This window comes from Bombus impatiens, unplaced genomic scaffold, assembly GCF_000188095.3.
Source record: "Bombus impatiens unplaced genomic scaffold, BIMP_2.2 scf_0132, whole genome shotgun sequence".
In the NCBI taxonomy this organism is placed as follows: Eukaryota; Metazoa; Arthropoda; class Insecta; order Hymenoptera; family Apidae; genus Bombus; species Bombus impatiens.
The window spans coordinates 70237-87295 of record NT_176551.1 but is presented as its reverse complement, the minus strand read 5'-3'; the positions used below and the strand labels follow the sequence as shown (position 1 = coordinate 87295).

Sequence of the window (17059 nt, the reverse complement as noted above, 5' to 3'; positions counted from 1 at the left end):
CGCGTTTTATATCCTCCGTCTGCCTTTGCCATACTTTTACGATTGAAATAATACATATCGGTAACTGGAATCCGAAGCTCGGACAGCTAAAATTGTCAAGTTGCGAAGATTTTTTTTTAATGATGAGTTCAAGTCCAATAATTGAAAGTTCACTTCGTACGGTTCGAGTACTATACTCGTAACATGTTTTTTATTTATTTATTTATTTATTTAAATTTTACAACTTGTCCAGTAGGACATGCGTATCATGTAATAATTTATTCGTTGTTCTTGCCACGAGTATTCCATTTTCACAAGCTATTTTCGCGCCTTCTGAGTATTCGAATGAATTAGAAGGAACGTTATCTGGTTTGCGTGACTTTTCTCTGTTCCTCAAAATCAAACAAATAATTCAAAGTTCTCGTACAGCTGGAAATGTTGGGAAAGCTACGACTAATCCAAATCCAGTGAAAGTTCTCTAGGATGAACGTCCGTAGAGCTGACTTAAGTAATGAAAAAAAGTCCCCTTCTCTCGGTGTATCGCTTCCCGAGGGATCTGCATGGAAGGCTTAAAGCTGTAATCTAAAAAACCTTTTATAAATAGAGTTTCGTTACTTTTTAAACAGGCGATGCACGAATAGCGCGGTAAATTATGTTTCGTATTAAAGAATATCCAAGCCGCTGGTCCAACAATAAAATACGATAATGAACCGAATAAAGTTCATCGTCATAAAATATGTAAAGTATGTATGTAAATACAGTTCAAAAAGTGCAGCAAAGTCGATCGAAGAAACGAAGAAAAAGAGAGAGAGAGAGGGAGAGACTAACAATGAGCGGAATAACTAATTGAAAACGAGGCGATAAAATAATAAAATCACTATTAAATCATCGTGATAAAAACGCTGTTATGCTGGAATATTATTGTGCAATAGTGAGATTAATAATTTGACTCGTACTTTTCCGATCTGTGTAATTGTTCGAATTTCAATAGTTTTTCTTTGCGTATAATTAAGAAGACGAATTGTTGATCCAAGTTTGGTGCCCTTCCTGTACCATACGATACGATTCGGTCATGTTCTATGCCACACGGATACTTATCCTTGTAAGTACTTGTTTGTAAGTTTTTTATTTTATCGCTGGTAGAGGGGGAACATGGCTGTGTGTGTGTGCACACGCATACATCTTTGCACACGTAACATGACCGGTACACACATGGCATTCCAAAATATCCATTCCCTTTCCACCAGCAGTTTACCAATGTTCGCCTCTAGCTCGAACAGCCAACAGCAGTTCTATTAATATTCTTTGGTTATTTTTGAAAAAGCTCTTCTTACCAAGAGAAACAGAACGAAGGATAGAGAAGAACTTTATGCACAAGCCAAACAACGTTTCCTTCGATTTGCCTGTAAAGGTGCAGGTCTACAGCGAGCTGAATAAAATTCAAGCGTAAACGAGACATGTAAATTCTATCGATTCTTTGACGATTGCTGGACTCTAGAAACACCGGAAGAATATTCGTCTGATCGTTGTAAAACCATCAACGAACAAATTGCTCGACCAACGTTTACGCTAAACGAGTGTAGGCGAGTGCTGCTCCTGCTCTCTCTATGTTCTATGGTCGTTTCGTCTAATCTTAACACTCTAAACAAAGACCTCGGAGAAGTATGTTCATTGCCACGACACGATTTCTCGCCAGTAACAAGCAACATCGTTGTCAAGTTCGGATAGTTTGGCTAGTCAAGTAACAGAGATCAGACACACCCAACAATTTGCGTGTACTACGTGCGCTACGTAGCTGCACACTATCGGTATTGATCCATACGCACCGTTCTCTCGTTCTCGCTCGCTTTATCCCTTTTCTCCGGCTCCTGGCATCGCAGAGATATGGCCTTCTTCTCGCGATTTCTTATCAACAACGAATACAGAGACAGTGGCATGTATGGATATTAACGCGGCTAACTGTATTCGTGAACCAGACCAGGATACCGGGACAAGAGTTGAGAACTTGGACCGATATGATGGTAACCAGGAGAACTTTAATCATTACAGAGAGATATAACAGAAGGATAGAATCGTTTCGTACGGATACAATGGAGTTTGTATTTTCCGAATATGATATATTCTCGAGCGAGTTGGAGCACATCGAGAGATGGAGGAAGAGTATCCGCCGTGGCGACGGTCGTAGCTGGTTTTTAACGTCCGTCGATTCGAAGGAAAGGCCGGAAAGGCCGTCGATTATTATGCAGGCGACAGACAATTGCCAACGCTTCCCCTATTAACATATAGCGAGAGTAAAAACGTGGCTGAAATACACGACGCAGTTGGTGCGTCGCTCCAGTACCAGCTTTGCTTCTACACTCGGATTTTAATAATCCAATCGGATAATCAAGTATACATACTATAACTATATAACACGTGACGACAGAAAATTCAATTACAAAGCGAGCAATTTTTATCGGTAAAGAAATGCGGATGATTTGGATGGGTGTGGAAGTAGCATGTAAGAAAGAAAGAGTTTGGCTCGCTGTCCACGAAACGTCGTTTCATAGATTACTCGCGGTAAATACGCTTTCATGCAACGATCGTTGCAAAGTAACGCGCACCTAGTCACGAAACAGCAGCGAACCGTTTTCGTTGTTACGCGTTTTCATTATGACGATTGACGTTAATATCGTCGAAATCGAGGCGCGCGTTCTCCAGCCGTTATAAACTAGCGTAGCGGTATAGGACGAGAGCGTTTTTCTCGTTGCTCGATATTTTAACGACGGGACAAAACGTATCTCGCTGTACATTTGGCAGACTACTAACGCCGGCGTAGACGTATCGTCGTCACGTCTGCATTCGTCTACACTGACAGGTATTGTCTGCGTTCATCGTCCGCCGACAGTCGACGAAACATGTATCTAGACATTTTACGCTGTTTGAGGGCAACGTCGTTTGTCCAGCGGGCGTCGATGAGTCGAAGATGCGATGGAGCAAGCGGGTTATTGAAATGTATCTTTGGAGAAATGTGACCATCGTCGACCCTAAAATACAAAGAAAAGACTACCTTAATCTTCTTAAATGCTGACTATTAATAGTCATTAATAAGTCAATAATAAACACCTACTTTGTAGAATGTCCACTTGTAGAATTAGATATCGTGTAAATATAAATAATTAATTAATACGGCGAGGAGTAAATTTTGAAAGTGTCATGACATATTGATTGACGTATTTGTTAGCGTATTAAAAAATGTATAACACGATTAGGAAAAATGGGAGATGACCTTTCTTCGTTACGACACATCCACGATACGGCGGTACGTGACTTGCAGTGATTTCGATTTTACTTTCTTGGCTCGACGTTTTTCTTTTTTTTTTTTTTATTATTTAATTTGTACTTTACAATTTATCCAGCTGGACATTCGGTAAATTTTTCTAGTCTTGGCTCGACGTAAAGTAGCAAATGTATCGTGTGACGATCGCACAGCGGGATCGTTGCCTGCCAAAAGAGGTGAAAAGCTCATTCTGCCCACAATTGCCCGCGAACGTTCCAATGGAAAAAGAAGATGCATATCTGCCGACAAATGTGAATCGTCTGCGGATCTTCTGTCTAAGAACGGAAGACAGTTGCCGCAGGCGCACAGCGTGTCTTCGGACAATCGTCTGTCAGTGTGGACTTGGCTTTATAATAGACTACGATTACGCTTCTATGAAGAGACGCTTGGTGGACAGTAAGCCTACAGATATATTAGGAGGGAAAGAGCCGCGTCATATTTTTGCTTCAGCTGCCGAATGCGGGGACGCGCCGAAGAAGAAAGGATTCTTCAAAGGTTTCTGGAAGAGGTCGCGTCATTATTCGCTGGAGAACCAATAGCCCAGGTTAGGCGGTAGGGTGACGGGCCAGCAACGACAGAGACAGGCGCCACTATTATTTAATTTGTGCTTTACAATTTATCCAGCTGGACATTCGGTAAATTTTTCTAGTCTTGGCTCGACGTAAAGTAGCAAATGTATCGTGTGACGATCGCACAGCGGGATCGTTGCCTGCCAAAAGAGGTGAAAAGCTCATTCTGCCCACAATTGCCCGCGAACGTTCCAATGGAAAAAGAAGATGCATATCTGCCGACAAATGTGAATCGTCTGCGGATCTTCTGTCTAAGAACGGAAGACAGTTGCCGCAGGCGCACAGCGTGTCTTCGGACAATCGTCTGTCAGTGTGGACTTGGCTTTATAATAGACTACGATTACGCTTCTATGAAGAGACGCTTGGTGGACAGTAAGCCTACAGATATATTAGGAGGGAAAGAGCCGCGTCATATTTTTGCTTCAGCTGCCGAATGCGGGGACGCGCCGAAGAAGAAAGGATTCTTCAAAGGTTTCTGGAAGAGGTCGCGTCATTATTCGCTGGAGAACCAATAGCCCAGGTTAGGCGGTAGGGTGACGGGCCAGCAACGACAGAGACAGGCGCCACGGCAACAGCACCATTATCGGCACCACGTCGCTACGAGCGCTTTGACACACAGTGCTTGCTGTTGCATCGTCCAGTAACCTCGGTGCTGCTTCGTGGTAGATGCAGCGACAAGGTTCGCGTTCCTTCGTCCATTTCATCGAGCTTTTATTCCGCCCGATCGGTGGTCTCCGAGTCCAACAAGCTGCGTCAGCCCGTGGGTAAAATCTTTTTGCGTATTAATTACGTTTCTCTGTCCCTCCTTGTTTCTTTTTTCTTCAACACTCTCCGACTATTCGGCTAAAAGATTTTCTTTCCATTCCTTCCGTTTCTCGTTACATCCGGCCGTATGCGGTAGTTAGGCTGTTTCGTAAATTATGCCACGAGCAGCAAAGGGCGGGTTCTATACGAAAAATAAGCCGAAAATGTAGAATAATATATTTTGATTTAAAGCCTTGTTTGTCTATTCTGCTTGACGCAATGCGATAAATATAAATCCAAGTAGGAGTATTAGTATGCAGCGAGATCCTTCAAGTCGAAACATAGACAACCTTGCAGAGTTGCTCGTATTTTTAATGCGTCTGTCTTTAATTTTCTACAGCAAAGAAACGCTTTTAAACTGTTCCAAGACAATCTTTAGTTTGATAGAATCGAGCAAGAAGAAATTAATTGGATGGAGGATTGGCCAAAATGTATGTTAGAATTAAGGCCGCATGCGTAATAAATATATATTAATTAATTAAACTCAAATTCTCCAAAGATCGAATAAATAGAGCTTGTGAAAAGACAAAAGAAGCGTGCTCTACGTTTTCAACTTATTTTGTCGCATAGAATCGTCACTTGCTTGTTGGTCTTGCTTGTCTCGAGGTCGAGGTTGTACCATCAATTACAAGATAACCTGCAAATGAGATTACGCTACGTTACGTTTTCGTTACCATACTAAATCGTTTCGTTCCTCTCGCACAGCTCGTTTGCTCGTGCGAGCGCGTTGCTCGAAAGCGCGAAGCGGAATAGAAGCAACGAGGCAAAGTGCTGCGCGAATCGTGTCGATTTCGTCACCAGCTGGCGTTGTTCGAATCATTCGAGCAAGTCATAAATCGACTTTTGCTAAATCGAATCTATATCGAACTTAAGTCGTGTAAACAACATGAAGTACGCGATATAAAACAGAATTCGAGCAACGACACAGCGGCAGCAGTTGATCCGTTGACTCGTTCGTTTACTCTATTTATTTCTATTTCCTGAAACGCATAGAAGAAGAAAACCGACACGACACCACTATATAGCAAGATTTTTCAATGGTAAGATGGTTCGAATTTGCTCGCAAGACTTGTATACGCGCTGAGTTTCGCGTCACGAGCAGTTAAACGTTCGATAGTTTTTCCATTCGAGAGGTAAATCGCAAGCTTTGTACGGCTTAACCTAATTGTTAGATGGATTTCGATTAAACGAAACTTTTACTTTACAGAGGTAACAGCACCGATTAAGTCCTACGACTTATTATTAATGTCATCGGGGGTGGAAGGTTAGATCAGAGTCGATTGGAATGGGCAACTGCTTGATTAGTAAATGCCAAAAAGTACACGGTAGTCGGCTTTCTGATTGACGGACTCGATCGATAATCGACGATCATTGCGATTTATCGACGATCGGTCGACGAGTTGCGACCTATTGCGTGCATCAGAACACCATAGGCGTTTCTGTCCCATCATCTTTCTTGTGTGTATCCGACACGCCAGCACGTTTATAGAGAGCAAATAAACTATAAGTTATCAAGTATTCGAGTACTCGGTTATCTACATACGTGTACTTTAGACGGCGTTTATTACTCGCGTATTATGGCAGAGGCAATAGAGAGAAAGAAGAAAGCGTAGAAAAACGCACGGAGGGACGAATACGTGCGGAATCATGACCATGTAAAAAGCAATCACATTGTATTTACTATACGTATTTATTGTTATTCGAGCAATTTGTAATTATACCAACGAAACGTTCCCTCTAGTTTCAACGTTACCATATAAATAACTATTTTTATTACGGCAATTCATTACCTGTATCATCATCATCATCATCGTCATCGTCATCACCACCATTGTTGTCATCCTCGTCGTTATTTATTTCTCATTTCTGTTGTTAAGTTGGTACGTATGAAATATGCTGTCCCGCCAAATAAGATTTCGATCGATATATTTTATACGATTCAATGCTCTGTTTTAATGATCAATTAACGTCATTATTCCAGGTTTATAAGAATTATCGGCTGGAAAATTCAGATCAATTTCTTCGGTTATAGCTTCTTTTTCGGTAATTTACGCATTGGAAGATTGCAAGATGGGATAAAAGTTGTGTTTAACTTTATCAAATACTAAATGTTGGTTTTCAGCAACTTTCGTGCCACTTTTTTTCAAAATTTAGGCCCATAAAAAATTACACGAACTTTCTGGCTATCTAGAAATAATAATAAAATTTTGGTATATTTATTATAAATTTCCTTACATGAAAAATTACGTTAAACTTACATGATTTATGGTAAATTTTATAATATGTTTGATAATTGACGATAGATCAAAATTGAATGGATGGTATTAGAGCGCCAAATTTGAATTTGAGGAAACACTTCATACGCTCCAACTTAATACACATAATTAGTACCAATAACCACTTTCGTCGCCACAATTGTTGCCACTGTGTTTTATTTATATCTTTTCCTCCTTTATTATCATAATTTTTCCCTTTTAGTCGCCTTTCACGGCACGCAGGGATTGCATATCTGGGCCTATCGAGTTCCTGAACCTAAAAGGACTTACTATTGTAATATTAATATTATTATTGCTATTTATTTGAATTATTATCGTAGGGTTGTTGTTACGATCATTGTTATTACCATTGTTAATCCTGAAACGCTATCACCAAAATGATAATGCTTATGCAGAGAACGTTGAAACACGCAAGTGAAACGCAAAAGACGATAAATGCGTTATCGTTACGAAACGGTAATCAGTGTTATCTAGAACTAGCGGTTGAATTACTTACTTACTTGCTTACTTACTCAATTACTATTATCGATAATCCTCTATTTGTATGATATATAGAAGGCGAATTAAGATTATATAGCCAGTAATGTAACAAAATGGTCACGATAATAACGATAACTCTCGCGAAAATTACATCTAGTAGAGAATTGGAAAATTCGATATAGGATGTAGCAGACGACATTCTCCTCTCGAATTATCGACAAAGTCGATTCCAATCGGAAAATTGCTTGAATGCCAAAGATTGCCTTCGCAATATATCGCCAACTCGGCCAACGCATACAAACCTATAGAAAATCACATTTCTTGGTATTTGTTCGAATTTCATTTTACTTCGATTCTTTATACAATTTTGTACGAACCCCTAAGTGCAAATTTTAGTCGATCAATCGAACGAACAATCGTTTCCCTTTCTCTTTCATTTCCTAATTCCTTTTCCTTTCCTCGTTTCAAGCGCCAACCAAACGCAACAACGTGAATCTCTCCATCGTGTTCGTGGTCGTGATCGTTGTCGTCGTCGTCCTTCGAAATACGCGGAAACAGAATTTCCCTATGAATCGTGTTCATCGTGGAAACATGTTTGCACGTCATTTCACTTTGTAGGTTATTTAAAACGTATTTTAAATAATCGTATCGTTCGCGGCTTGTTCGATATATCGAATACAGCGGGAAATCGTTGGAACGATTACGAGGGCGATAACACGAGCACGTGACTTAAAAGGACGCTGGAATTTCAAGGAAGAGGAAAGAAGAAATAAGACAGAAGAAAACGAAAGAAAGAAAGAAATGTGGCAATCGTCGCTCGGCCGCAACATAGGTTATGATACCGCTTTTTTCTCCCTGCGTGATATATTTATTTATTTTAACGCGGTTTTATTACACACTCTATGTATAGTGGCACTTGTAAATAACGATCGCGAATCATAAGGATACGTGACAAAGGAACGCAAGAAGAGAGCAACTGTTCCGCGATCTTTTCGCCGTGAAAAGATCGAGCTAGGACTGTGAGAACGATGGGCATTCGAGATACGCATCGGCCGCGTGCTAGTTGTTGCTACCGCTGCTGTTGCTGCTATTGCTGTTACCGTTGCTACTGTTACTAAGTACTACAGTTACAAAAACCCTAGGGCACGCTGGCCGCTTTGTCGCACATTCGTTGACATGCATGCACACCTATCTAATAAGATAACTTAAAAGGTAATCTAATAAAGGTTAATGCTACTTAAACTTAATGCCATTTAAACGAACGTTTGTAAAGCAATCTTCGTCCCAGCGTTGCGCGGTATGCTATATCTCATTTTACGCACACGCGTGTACGTGTTCAATCACTTTTTTCAACGGTGTCTTCTGTTCTCTTCGTCATCTTCCATCATTTTCTTCTTTTTCGTCTTCTTCTTCTTCTTGTTTGCTTCTGCCCCTGCCCCTGTTCTCTCCCTTTCTCTCCCTCTTATCTGCGATTTCAACAAAACAACCGTTGTTTCCCTCGAACGGGTAGTATCGTGAAATAATCACCGCTAGCCGTGGAGACCCCATTTGGAAAGGAGAGAAGCACCGAAATGCCTAAACTTTCTTGACAAATAGCCAAGAACAGATAGAACGAAGAACGAGGGGAAAGATGGATTTCTTCGGAAAAAAATTTCGAATGTTTCGAAACGAGTCGAGACGAGTCGAGGGACTCATTCGTGTTTCCCGTGTTAAATATGCGTTAAATACGAAGGAAAAATGTGCGCGATACTCGTGTAACACAGATTTTGAACATTTTAATCCCGGTAACAGGTGAGACATTTCGAAAGTTAAGTATCGAAACGTTGTCACCCGTATTAACCTTTTTCACATGTGTTCTGAACATGATTGTATTCGAGAAATTCCAATACATCACCGATAGAATAAGAGACGCACACTGTGCACACTAAAGCCAAGTTACGGAAGTTGCCGGGCATGTAATACGATACGATACGATATTCGTGTACGCCATTATCAAATCCACTGTTGTTTAACTAGCCACGATGTTAAGACCGGTTCGTTGGGCGCATCGTTTCTTCTAGTCTTTGTCTCCCTGAATGAAAACGAGCGTGTACAAGTTGGAAAAGAAACGGGTCAAAAGCGGAAACAAACTCGGGTAAATAAAATGTGTATGCTTCGCGTAGTTTTAACGATTTGTAGATTACACAGAGTAGATGGACAAAGTCTGTGAAAGGACTAACGCAAACGAGGAGAACATTTTAGTACAAATTCGATAGCTTTATCGTTTCATCGTTGGAAGAACAAGGATTAAAGGTACTAAAAAAGAAAGAAAAGAATAAAAAAGACGATATGGCAATAAATGAGTAGCGCAAATGCACGAACGCAAGATTACGAATGCACGATTAGGAAAGTCATTCGACGAAATCAAGCGCTCGACGCCTCGGTACTAATATCGACCATATTTCGTGAATTACGATCCAAGTCTTTCCTTCGAATTCCGTATATACGTAACATTTATCCGAGACCATCCGTTCGTTTGTATCTTATATATATATATATATATTATATATATATTGATATATATATATATATAGATATATCTATATAATTGTTCTCTCCACCGCAAAAGGCTTGCGCCTCTCATTCTGATCTTTCTAGTCGTTATTTATGACAGAAAGAGATTTGGAGAATCATCCAATTATTTACTCTGAGATGCGAATCGAATAAATTTCGCGAGAACGATCTAAAAATAGTAGGCTATAAAGCGTTGATTGATAGAAAATATAAAAGTGTGGCGATCCTGGTCGCTGTAATTAGAAGTAATGTTTTTTAAGATGAAACAAAATCAATGCGAGTAAGCGAGAGCGATTTTTATGTAAATTTTCTTGATAATTTTGTAAAAAGTTTTATTTAATCTTCTAATCTACCAATAAATTAAATAACGGTTTATAAATTAAAATGAACCGATATTATATATATATATATATATACACACACACATATGCATGTACACGTATACGATGATATGCAGGTTATCCCATTCTCCGATTTTTTTGAAATAAGAACGTTTAGTAAGATAAACAACATCAAAGGCTTCACGAGTTAGAACACCAAAATAGATATCTTCTTCGGTACACAGCCATTTGTTTCGCCCTTCCTTTCCTTTTGTTTTGTTTTTTTTTTTTTTTTTTGATAAAATCAACAAAATGCGATCGAAGATCTACGTATTTGCAGGAAATTAATTTTATTAAACAAAAAAATAAACAAAATTTTAGTACTATCGAGTACCATATTTCGAAAGTAAAAATAACATTTACTCCCTTGTATGCTTGGTGGCTTTGATGCCGTTTATTCGAATAAACGATTTGTTTTTCACGCTTGATTTACAGGAACCTCTTCCCTTTCACTTTAGCTCTTCACCCAACTCCTTTAAAACATTGGGAAACGATGAAACACGCTGTATATATGCACTACATGAGAAATCTCTATTCCACGTACAGGTAAGTGTAATTTCCCAATAATGTATGTTAAATAATATCATTTTGAAACGAGAATAAACGCGTCCAGAAACCGAGAACCGGAAGTTACATACGCGTGATTTAATCTTATTCATGGTCGCGGAAGGACGTGGTTTTTATCGTTTATTTTATCACCGCGAGATATGCAGTCGTGAGGCATAGAATTCTACGATAATTTCTCTATTTTGAACGTTATTCGAATGAATGAAAACAAAAGGTGTTTCATTACACCGCTTTATACAAATTTATTGTTTCCTTAAACATTATTCGTGTGTCACGATTCTGAAGATTCTTCTTGTCGACATTTGCAAAAAAATCTTAAGAGCAAGTATATCGGCTTTACAAAGTTATATACCTAATTTTAACCAACCAAATATGTAGCCCTCTCTTTCTTTTTCTCTCTCTCTCTCTCTCTCTCTCGCTCTCACGCGCACAGGCGTCCCAGCGCGCGCGTGCTCGACGCGCACGCAACACCCTCACTCATCCCCCTATCCCACCCGCTTTTGCTTTCTATTTCTGCCTTTCTCGAACCATAAACATCGACCATCTTCTGGTGTACATATTATTTTTTCAAAAAGTCGAAAGTGGTTTTATCGGCCGTTGAGTTCGATCCAGTTTCGATAAGACACGAAAAATGTAGTACGTATGTATATAATCGTCGCATTGTTGGTCTCGATATAACGAGAACGATTTTTTCCCCATAAAACGTAAGGATCTCAAAATATATATTATATATATGTGTATATATATATATCCTTTTCCAAACAAAAAAGTAAAAGCTAAAAGCATGAGGCGGATGCGAATATTTCAACGACGCCTGGGAGTTACCTTTTTATTACAATTATTACTTCAATGTTTATTCCTTATTTTGTTATCAATAAAAATCGTTACATAGTAGTTTGGGTTGCTGCTTGACACCAGCCGAATCGACAAGCAACCAGTTATAATAATAATAGTAGCAGTAATATTACAGTAATAATAAATGATAGCGGTATCGTGTATTAGATGTGTGTGTATGTGTGCGTGTGTGTGTGTACATGCGCGTCTGTATACGACTGCGGGGGTGTTCTTCTTGGTATAACTTATAGAAGACTGCGCTAGTCGAATGAAAAACGTTTACACGGCCAAGGAGAAATACGTTGCTCTTCCAAATATGTTTTTATATAAGTCCAAATTTTTATTTTCATAGATTTGATTTTTTATTAGATCCACGTATCAAACGTAAGAGACTATCGTCGATTATAATCAGTTGCGTTAGATAGGGAACACTGATTATATAAAAGAAGAAACTAAAACTAAGATGTAAATGAATAAATGAAGATATAGAAATTATAGAAAATCGAATTATATGTGTATTCTTGTTCCGTGTATAGTTCTACCTTTCAACTTTCGCAATCGTGTTTGTGTTTTGTATGCATGCCACGCGCGCTTGAAAATGTCATATTTATATATTTATATTATCTTGGTGTACATCTTGCGACTCTTTTTCTCGTTCCAGTTCTCACCCCTGTCCCTCGCTTTCTCTCTCTCTCTCTCTCTCTTTCTCTTTCTCTCTCTCTCTCTCTCCCTCTCTCTCTTTCTCTGTATTTCTTCCTCTTATCGATAAGTGACACATCCCCCGATTTGTTTTATTCTTCTTACACATAGCAATATTAAAGAGAGTAAATAGTTAAAAGGGTTGTATCGATCTGGATGGGGGAGGGAGAGGCCAACCAGGATTACAATCAATCCACGCCTTTTCACCCCCTACCGCGCTTTTGCCTGCATCGTCCGCACCGTCCTCTCACCGCCACCATTGCTGTCAACTGTCTCATCGACTGTAGCTTCACTTCGCTTTTGCCTCTTTTATCATCTTATTCCGTATCATCGGTGTTATACCTCTATCGCGCTCTCTTACACATTTCCAGACACCGCTTCCCTTGTTCCCTCTTCGCGATTCTTCAATCCTTGAAATTAATTTTTTCATTCACATTCTACCTCCCCCTTTTCCCTTATTATTCTCACTCACACGCTCACTCCCTCTCTTTCTAATTCGTTAGTTACCTCTCGATCATTCGCTTCCTCTTTCACGCCCATTTCTCCATCATCACCTCTTCTTTTATTCCATCAAACTTTTTCTAACGCTCGCACTCTCTCTCTTTCTCTCTCTCTTTCTTTCACCGTCTCTAACATCCTTTCATTCTCTACAAAAAAGACTGTAAACCTAACACGCAATAGTTTACTATTATTTATTATCATTATTTCTTATACTTAATGCATGCGTCTCGTGTATTTTTGTCTCTCCGTCAACGAATCGACATAATACGATCGTTCGCAAATAAAAGATATTTCTTCTTTTTGCCCTCGTTTAATTCATCCCGGCTCACTGTATATGTCATTATCACTTCTGAGGTAAATACTTATCTGTTGTTATGGTGCGTATAAATGTAAAACTGCATGGTACTTGCGGTTCATAATTTTTCGTTTTATTATTCAATTGTAAAAAAGCGTTTTTTTCCTTTGTCTTCATCGAAGCTTTCGGAATTCCTGTCGTTATAGTACTGACATTATCTCGGTCGTGAATACACAAACGGACATAAAAATTCGAAACATGGGTGCTACGATGAAACGAAAACAATGAAAAGACCGCCCTTCATCGATTACAATTTGCGCGATCATTTTCCAAGTAAATGCTTAGGAGCTTTTTTCGGAAGTTATTACGCACACGTGAGCGCGTGCGTCTGTTCCCCGAACGTCGATCGGCCGAATCGAAGAGGAGAGAACGACGACTGGAATATGATAGCTGTGTTGCTGGTGTTGTTGCTGATGTAGTTGTTGCTCTTCATCGAATGTCGCGCGGCAAGCTTGCGGCAGTTCCGGCGCGACTCGTGCGGCATGACGCATTCCATTCGCTGTTCATTAAAATAATCGATCGTATCGTTTAATATTAATATTAGATATTTATGTTGGGTCCCAGAGGTTACTGAAACAAAAAGAAGAGTGGAAAACATCCCGCTGTTAATTTTGTTGTACGAACACAATTAATTAGTTAGTGTGAAGGAAAAGAGAAAGAGTGGGGGAGGAAAGTGGAAAATAAAATCTACTTATTTTCGTTTTTTCGATGCCAGATACATTTTTCAAGCGATAAAATATTAATGCCAATCTATTTTTTTTTTTTTTTAATGAGAAAGTCAGTTTTGTAAAAAAAAACCTATTTGTCACATTTTATGCCCCATCCTCTATATAATTATGTATAGCGTCTTTCCCTTTTTTTTAAAGAAAAATTCAATAGTAAATGTAATGTTTTACATGTGATTAATTTCTATTCTATGTTCTCTATCTAGTTCATAGCTCTCAAACAAAGAACACGCGTACTCTGTTCTTTCGCTGGTAGAAAAGAAGTACGTATTTGTCAGTGCTTCTCAGTGTGCGATCCAAGCACGAGGGACGCGCGCAAATCCGTGATTAGTCATCGTGGCAAACTGATACATCGAGCCAAAGCGGTCGACTGAAATTATGCGAGAGTGACTCACTTATGCATGTGTCATTTCGTACGCGCGTAACGAATATCTTTGAATTTCACCGTTCGTCTCGTTCGGCTGGAAATTTTTTCAAGACTATGTAGCGTGTGGTTCATGCACTGAAAATATACACGTATAGTAGCCATCACGATACAAAGAGATTACGAAATTGGTCAGTAATCGACCGTCAACGCGTTCGAGCGAACTAACCTATACCTAACAAGATAAGGTCCCGAAACATAAAGTAATCAGGATTGCACAAAAGGCTTTGTTTCAATTCTCCCTATCAAAAAGTGTGGAAATGCTGCTTATGATTCTGCGTGTCAACAATCGGTGCTGCCACTCGATGTTTTAATCTATCACCTCGACATAACCTATATCATGGTGACTACCGCACAGAGACGTGACAAAGGTTTAATGTACTAAATATGAGATTATAGTGAAGTGGCGAGAAGCGAGGATAGTGATGATTAGCGATGTGATCTGGAAAAGTTCCTATCTGTATTATATATATACGTGGCGACAAATTCGAACCAGTTCAAACAGGATTCGAAGGTTAAAACTTTTAAAAGTTTCGATTCAGACTTGAATTTCAATTCGAATTGTTTCAGAGCCCATTGCTACTCGCCGTTATCCTCGCTCCTCGCTGCCCTACTATATTCGAAGCCTAAGGATACATATACTCGAATGATACATACGTACGTATATACCAACCTAATAGCCGCAGGACACAAGGTAGTCCCCGAGTTTTTCAACGACCGATGCGGCCTGCTGTGGCTGTATAGGGTCTTCGTAAAGAGAAACAACTACCGCTTGCGTCGTCTTCATGCAGTGGACGCCGACTTTGCCAAGCTTTGCCCTTATCACTCGATCCGTACCTGACAGGTAAATGTACCTGTTGCCGGCCAAGGTAACACCCGACGACGTCAGAATATCCTGCTCGTCGAATCCCTGGACCAATTTTGTCAACTCTTCTTTACTTACCTATGCACAGAAATTATTTTCATCTTCGTACAAAAGTCAATTCAAATCCATATTTAAATGATAGATAGTGCATAAGTACAGTTCTTTATTTTGTGTCTCCCCTATACATAATATAACATAAATCCCCTGTACAATGCAATGTAAATACGACTTATATAAATAGAAATTGATAGAATTCGATTTTACATTGTTTTGTCGTTCCTGTTATCCACTAAAGTCATATCGATGCTTTTGTGTATAGCAGATATAAAAGTGAAGTTTAGCAAACATGACAAAATAGATTAATCGGTGTTCTTGCGATACCACTTGTATCAGATATAGATACATAGAAAACATATCTCTATCTATAATCATTTTTGATAACGACTCACCTTGTTACAGAAAAATTGCACCGCGTGATACGCTTTTCTGATGCACGATCATCATCATACAAATGTTAAACTATTAACCTCATAATTAACTATTTTTTTCATTTTTTCAACGCGGTTAAGATTTAGAATTAAAAATATTTTTCTGGTATTTATATGGCAAACAGATGAGCGCTATGCGCGCGCACGTATGCGCATATGTTTGTGTGTGAATAATTATAGGATATTTAATAAAGTACCACTAACGGATAACAGAACAATAAGGGGAGACACATTTAACAATCGTAATCGGATACGTTTATCGAACGTCAAGGTCGTCTGAAATTATCTTACATTAAATTGGGCAACGTTCGTAATCCTACCTTGCGCCAAAACCTATCGTAATTTCCACAAAGTATAATTACCGCGAGAAAGGATTCGCTCGCAACTGTGGCCGCACGTCGACGACCTCGTGACATTTTCGTGTTTAAAAATAACTCGAAACGGTAGTTTTGGATTTAAATTCAAAGTATCACTGTTATCTAGAACTCCATGATAATTTGTTAATTTGTATAAAACGTCATTATTCATGGCAATCTAACCTCATTTTACCACATAGATATAATTTAAATTATTTTGTTTTAACTTTCGCATTCGAGCTATTATCTACTCCACTTCGAATCTCTCGAAATATACTTGTGGAAAAATTTAACAAAATTCTGGTAGGTACTCCGAGGGTAAAGTAGATTGCGAAGCATGAAAAGATGAAGCGTAGTGACAGAATGAAAAAGCAAGATTCTACGAAAAATTTTGGTCAGGCGGCAAAACGCTCATTTTGAGACTCCAGGTACGATACTGTGGAAGGTTGCTGCCCGGCCGGCATCGCCATTTTGGCATTCGTAGCCGGAAAGTGTGTGTGCGCGCGCGAGGCCACGGTGCAGCTGGCGACCTTTATCTATACGTTTCGCCGTCTTTCTTCGCGTAAAGCCTTTCTTCGAATCCAAGAAAGAACTGCTTTACCTTGTAACCAAACACGCTACGCTTTTGCATTGCCTTTCTTTCTCAGAAACTAAGACGTAATTTTACTGTTTCCAAATCATGCATATCCCAAAAATACTTCGATATATTTCTTAGAACTCGAGATTATGCTTGCGAGTGAAAAGTAAAATTATGAAAAAAAATTAAATGTCTTGTCAATTGATTGACGAAAATGACAAGAGAAAGACCTTAGTATCCTTAGAAAAAAGATTCTATGGTTGTATATGTATACGCAAGGAATATCTAGTAAAATTTACATCGGGGGG

At 39.2% G+C, this 17059-nt stretch overlaps 2 protein-coding genes across 4 annotated transcripts in view; one reads left to right on the top strand and one right to left on the bottom strand.

The window, feature by feature from the left end:
• Nucleotides 1-9739, top strand: part of LOC100748400 — a 57645-nt gene extending 47906 nt beyond the window's left edge. Inside the window, exons 14-15 of the mRNA XM_033318966.1 lie at nucleotides 3749-3882; nucleotides 4428-9739. Of these exons, the coding sequence (XP_033174857.1) occupies nucleotides 3749-3837 (89 nt within the window). The 3' untranslated portion in view covers nucleotides 3838-3882; nucleotides 4428-9739. The remainder of the gene's footprint in view (nucleotides 1-3748; nucleotides 3883-4427) is intronic.
• Nucleotides 9740-11144: 1405 nt separating this feature from the next.
• The window catches only part of LOC100746087 (profilin), an 8405-nt gene continuing 2490 nt past the window's right edge, over nucleotides 11145-17059 (bottom strand). The window contains exons 2-3 of one of the 3 annotated variants that reach the window (XM_012381377.2): nucleotides 15123-15408; nucleotides 11145-13886 (exon numbers count right to left, since the gene is read on the bottom strand). In XM_012381377.2, the coding sequence (XP_012236800.1) occupies nucleotides 15139-15408 (270 nt within the window). In that variant the 3' untranslated portion in view covers nucleotides 11145-13886; nucleotides 15123-15138. The remainder of the gene's footprint in view (nucleotides 13887-15122; nucleotides 15409-17059) is intronic. The other 2 variants (XM_012381378.2, XM_003486729.3) reach the window with 2 other exon arrangements.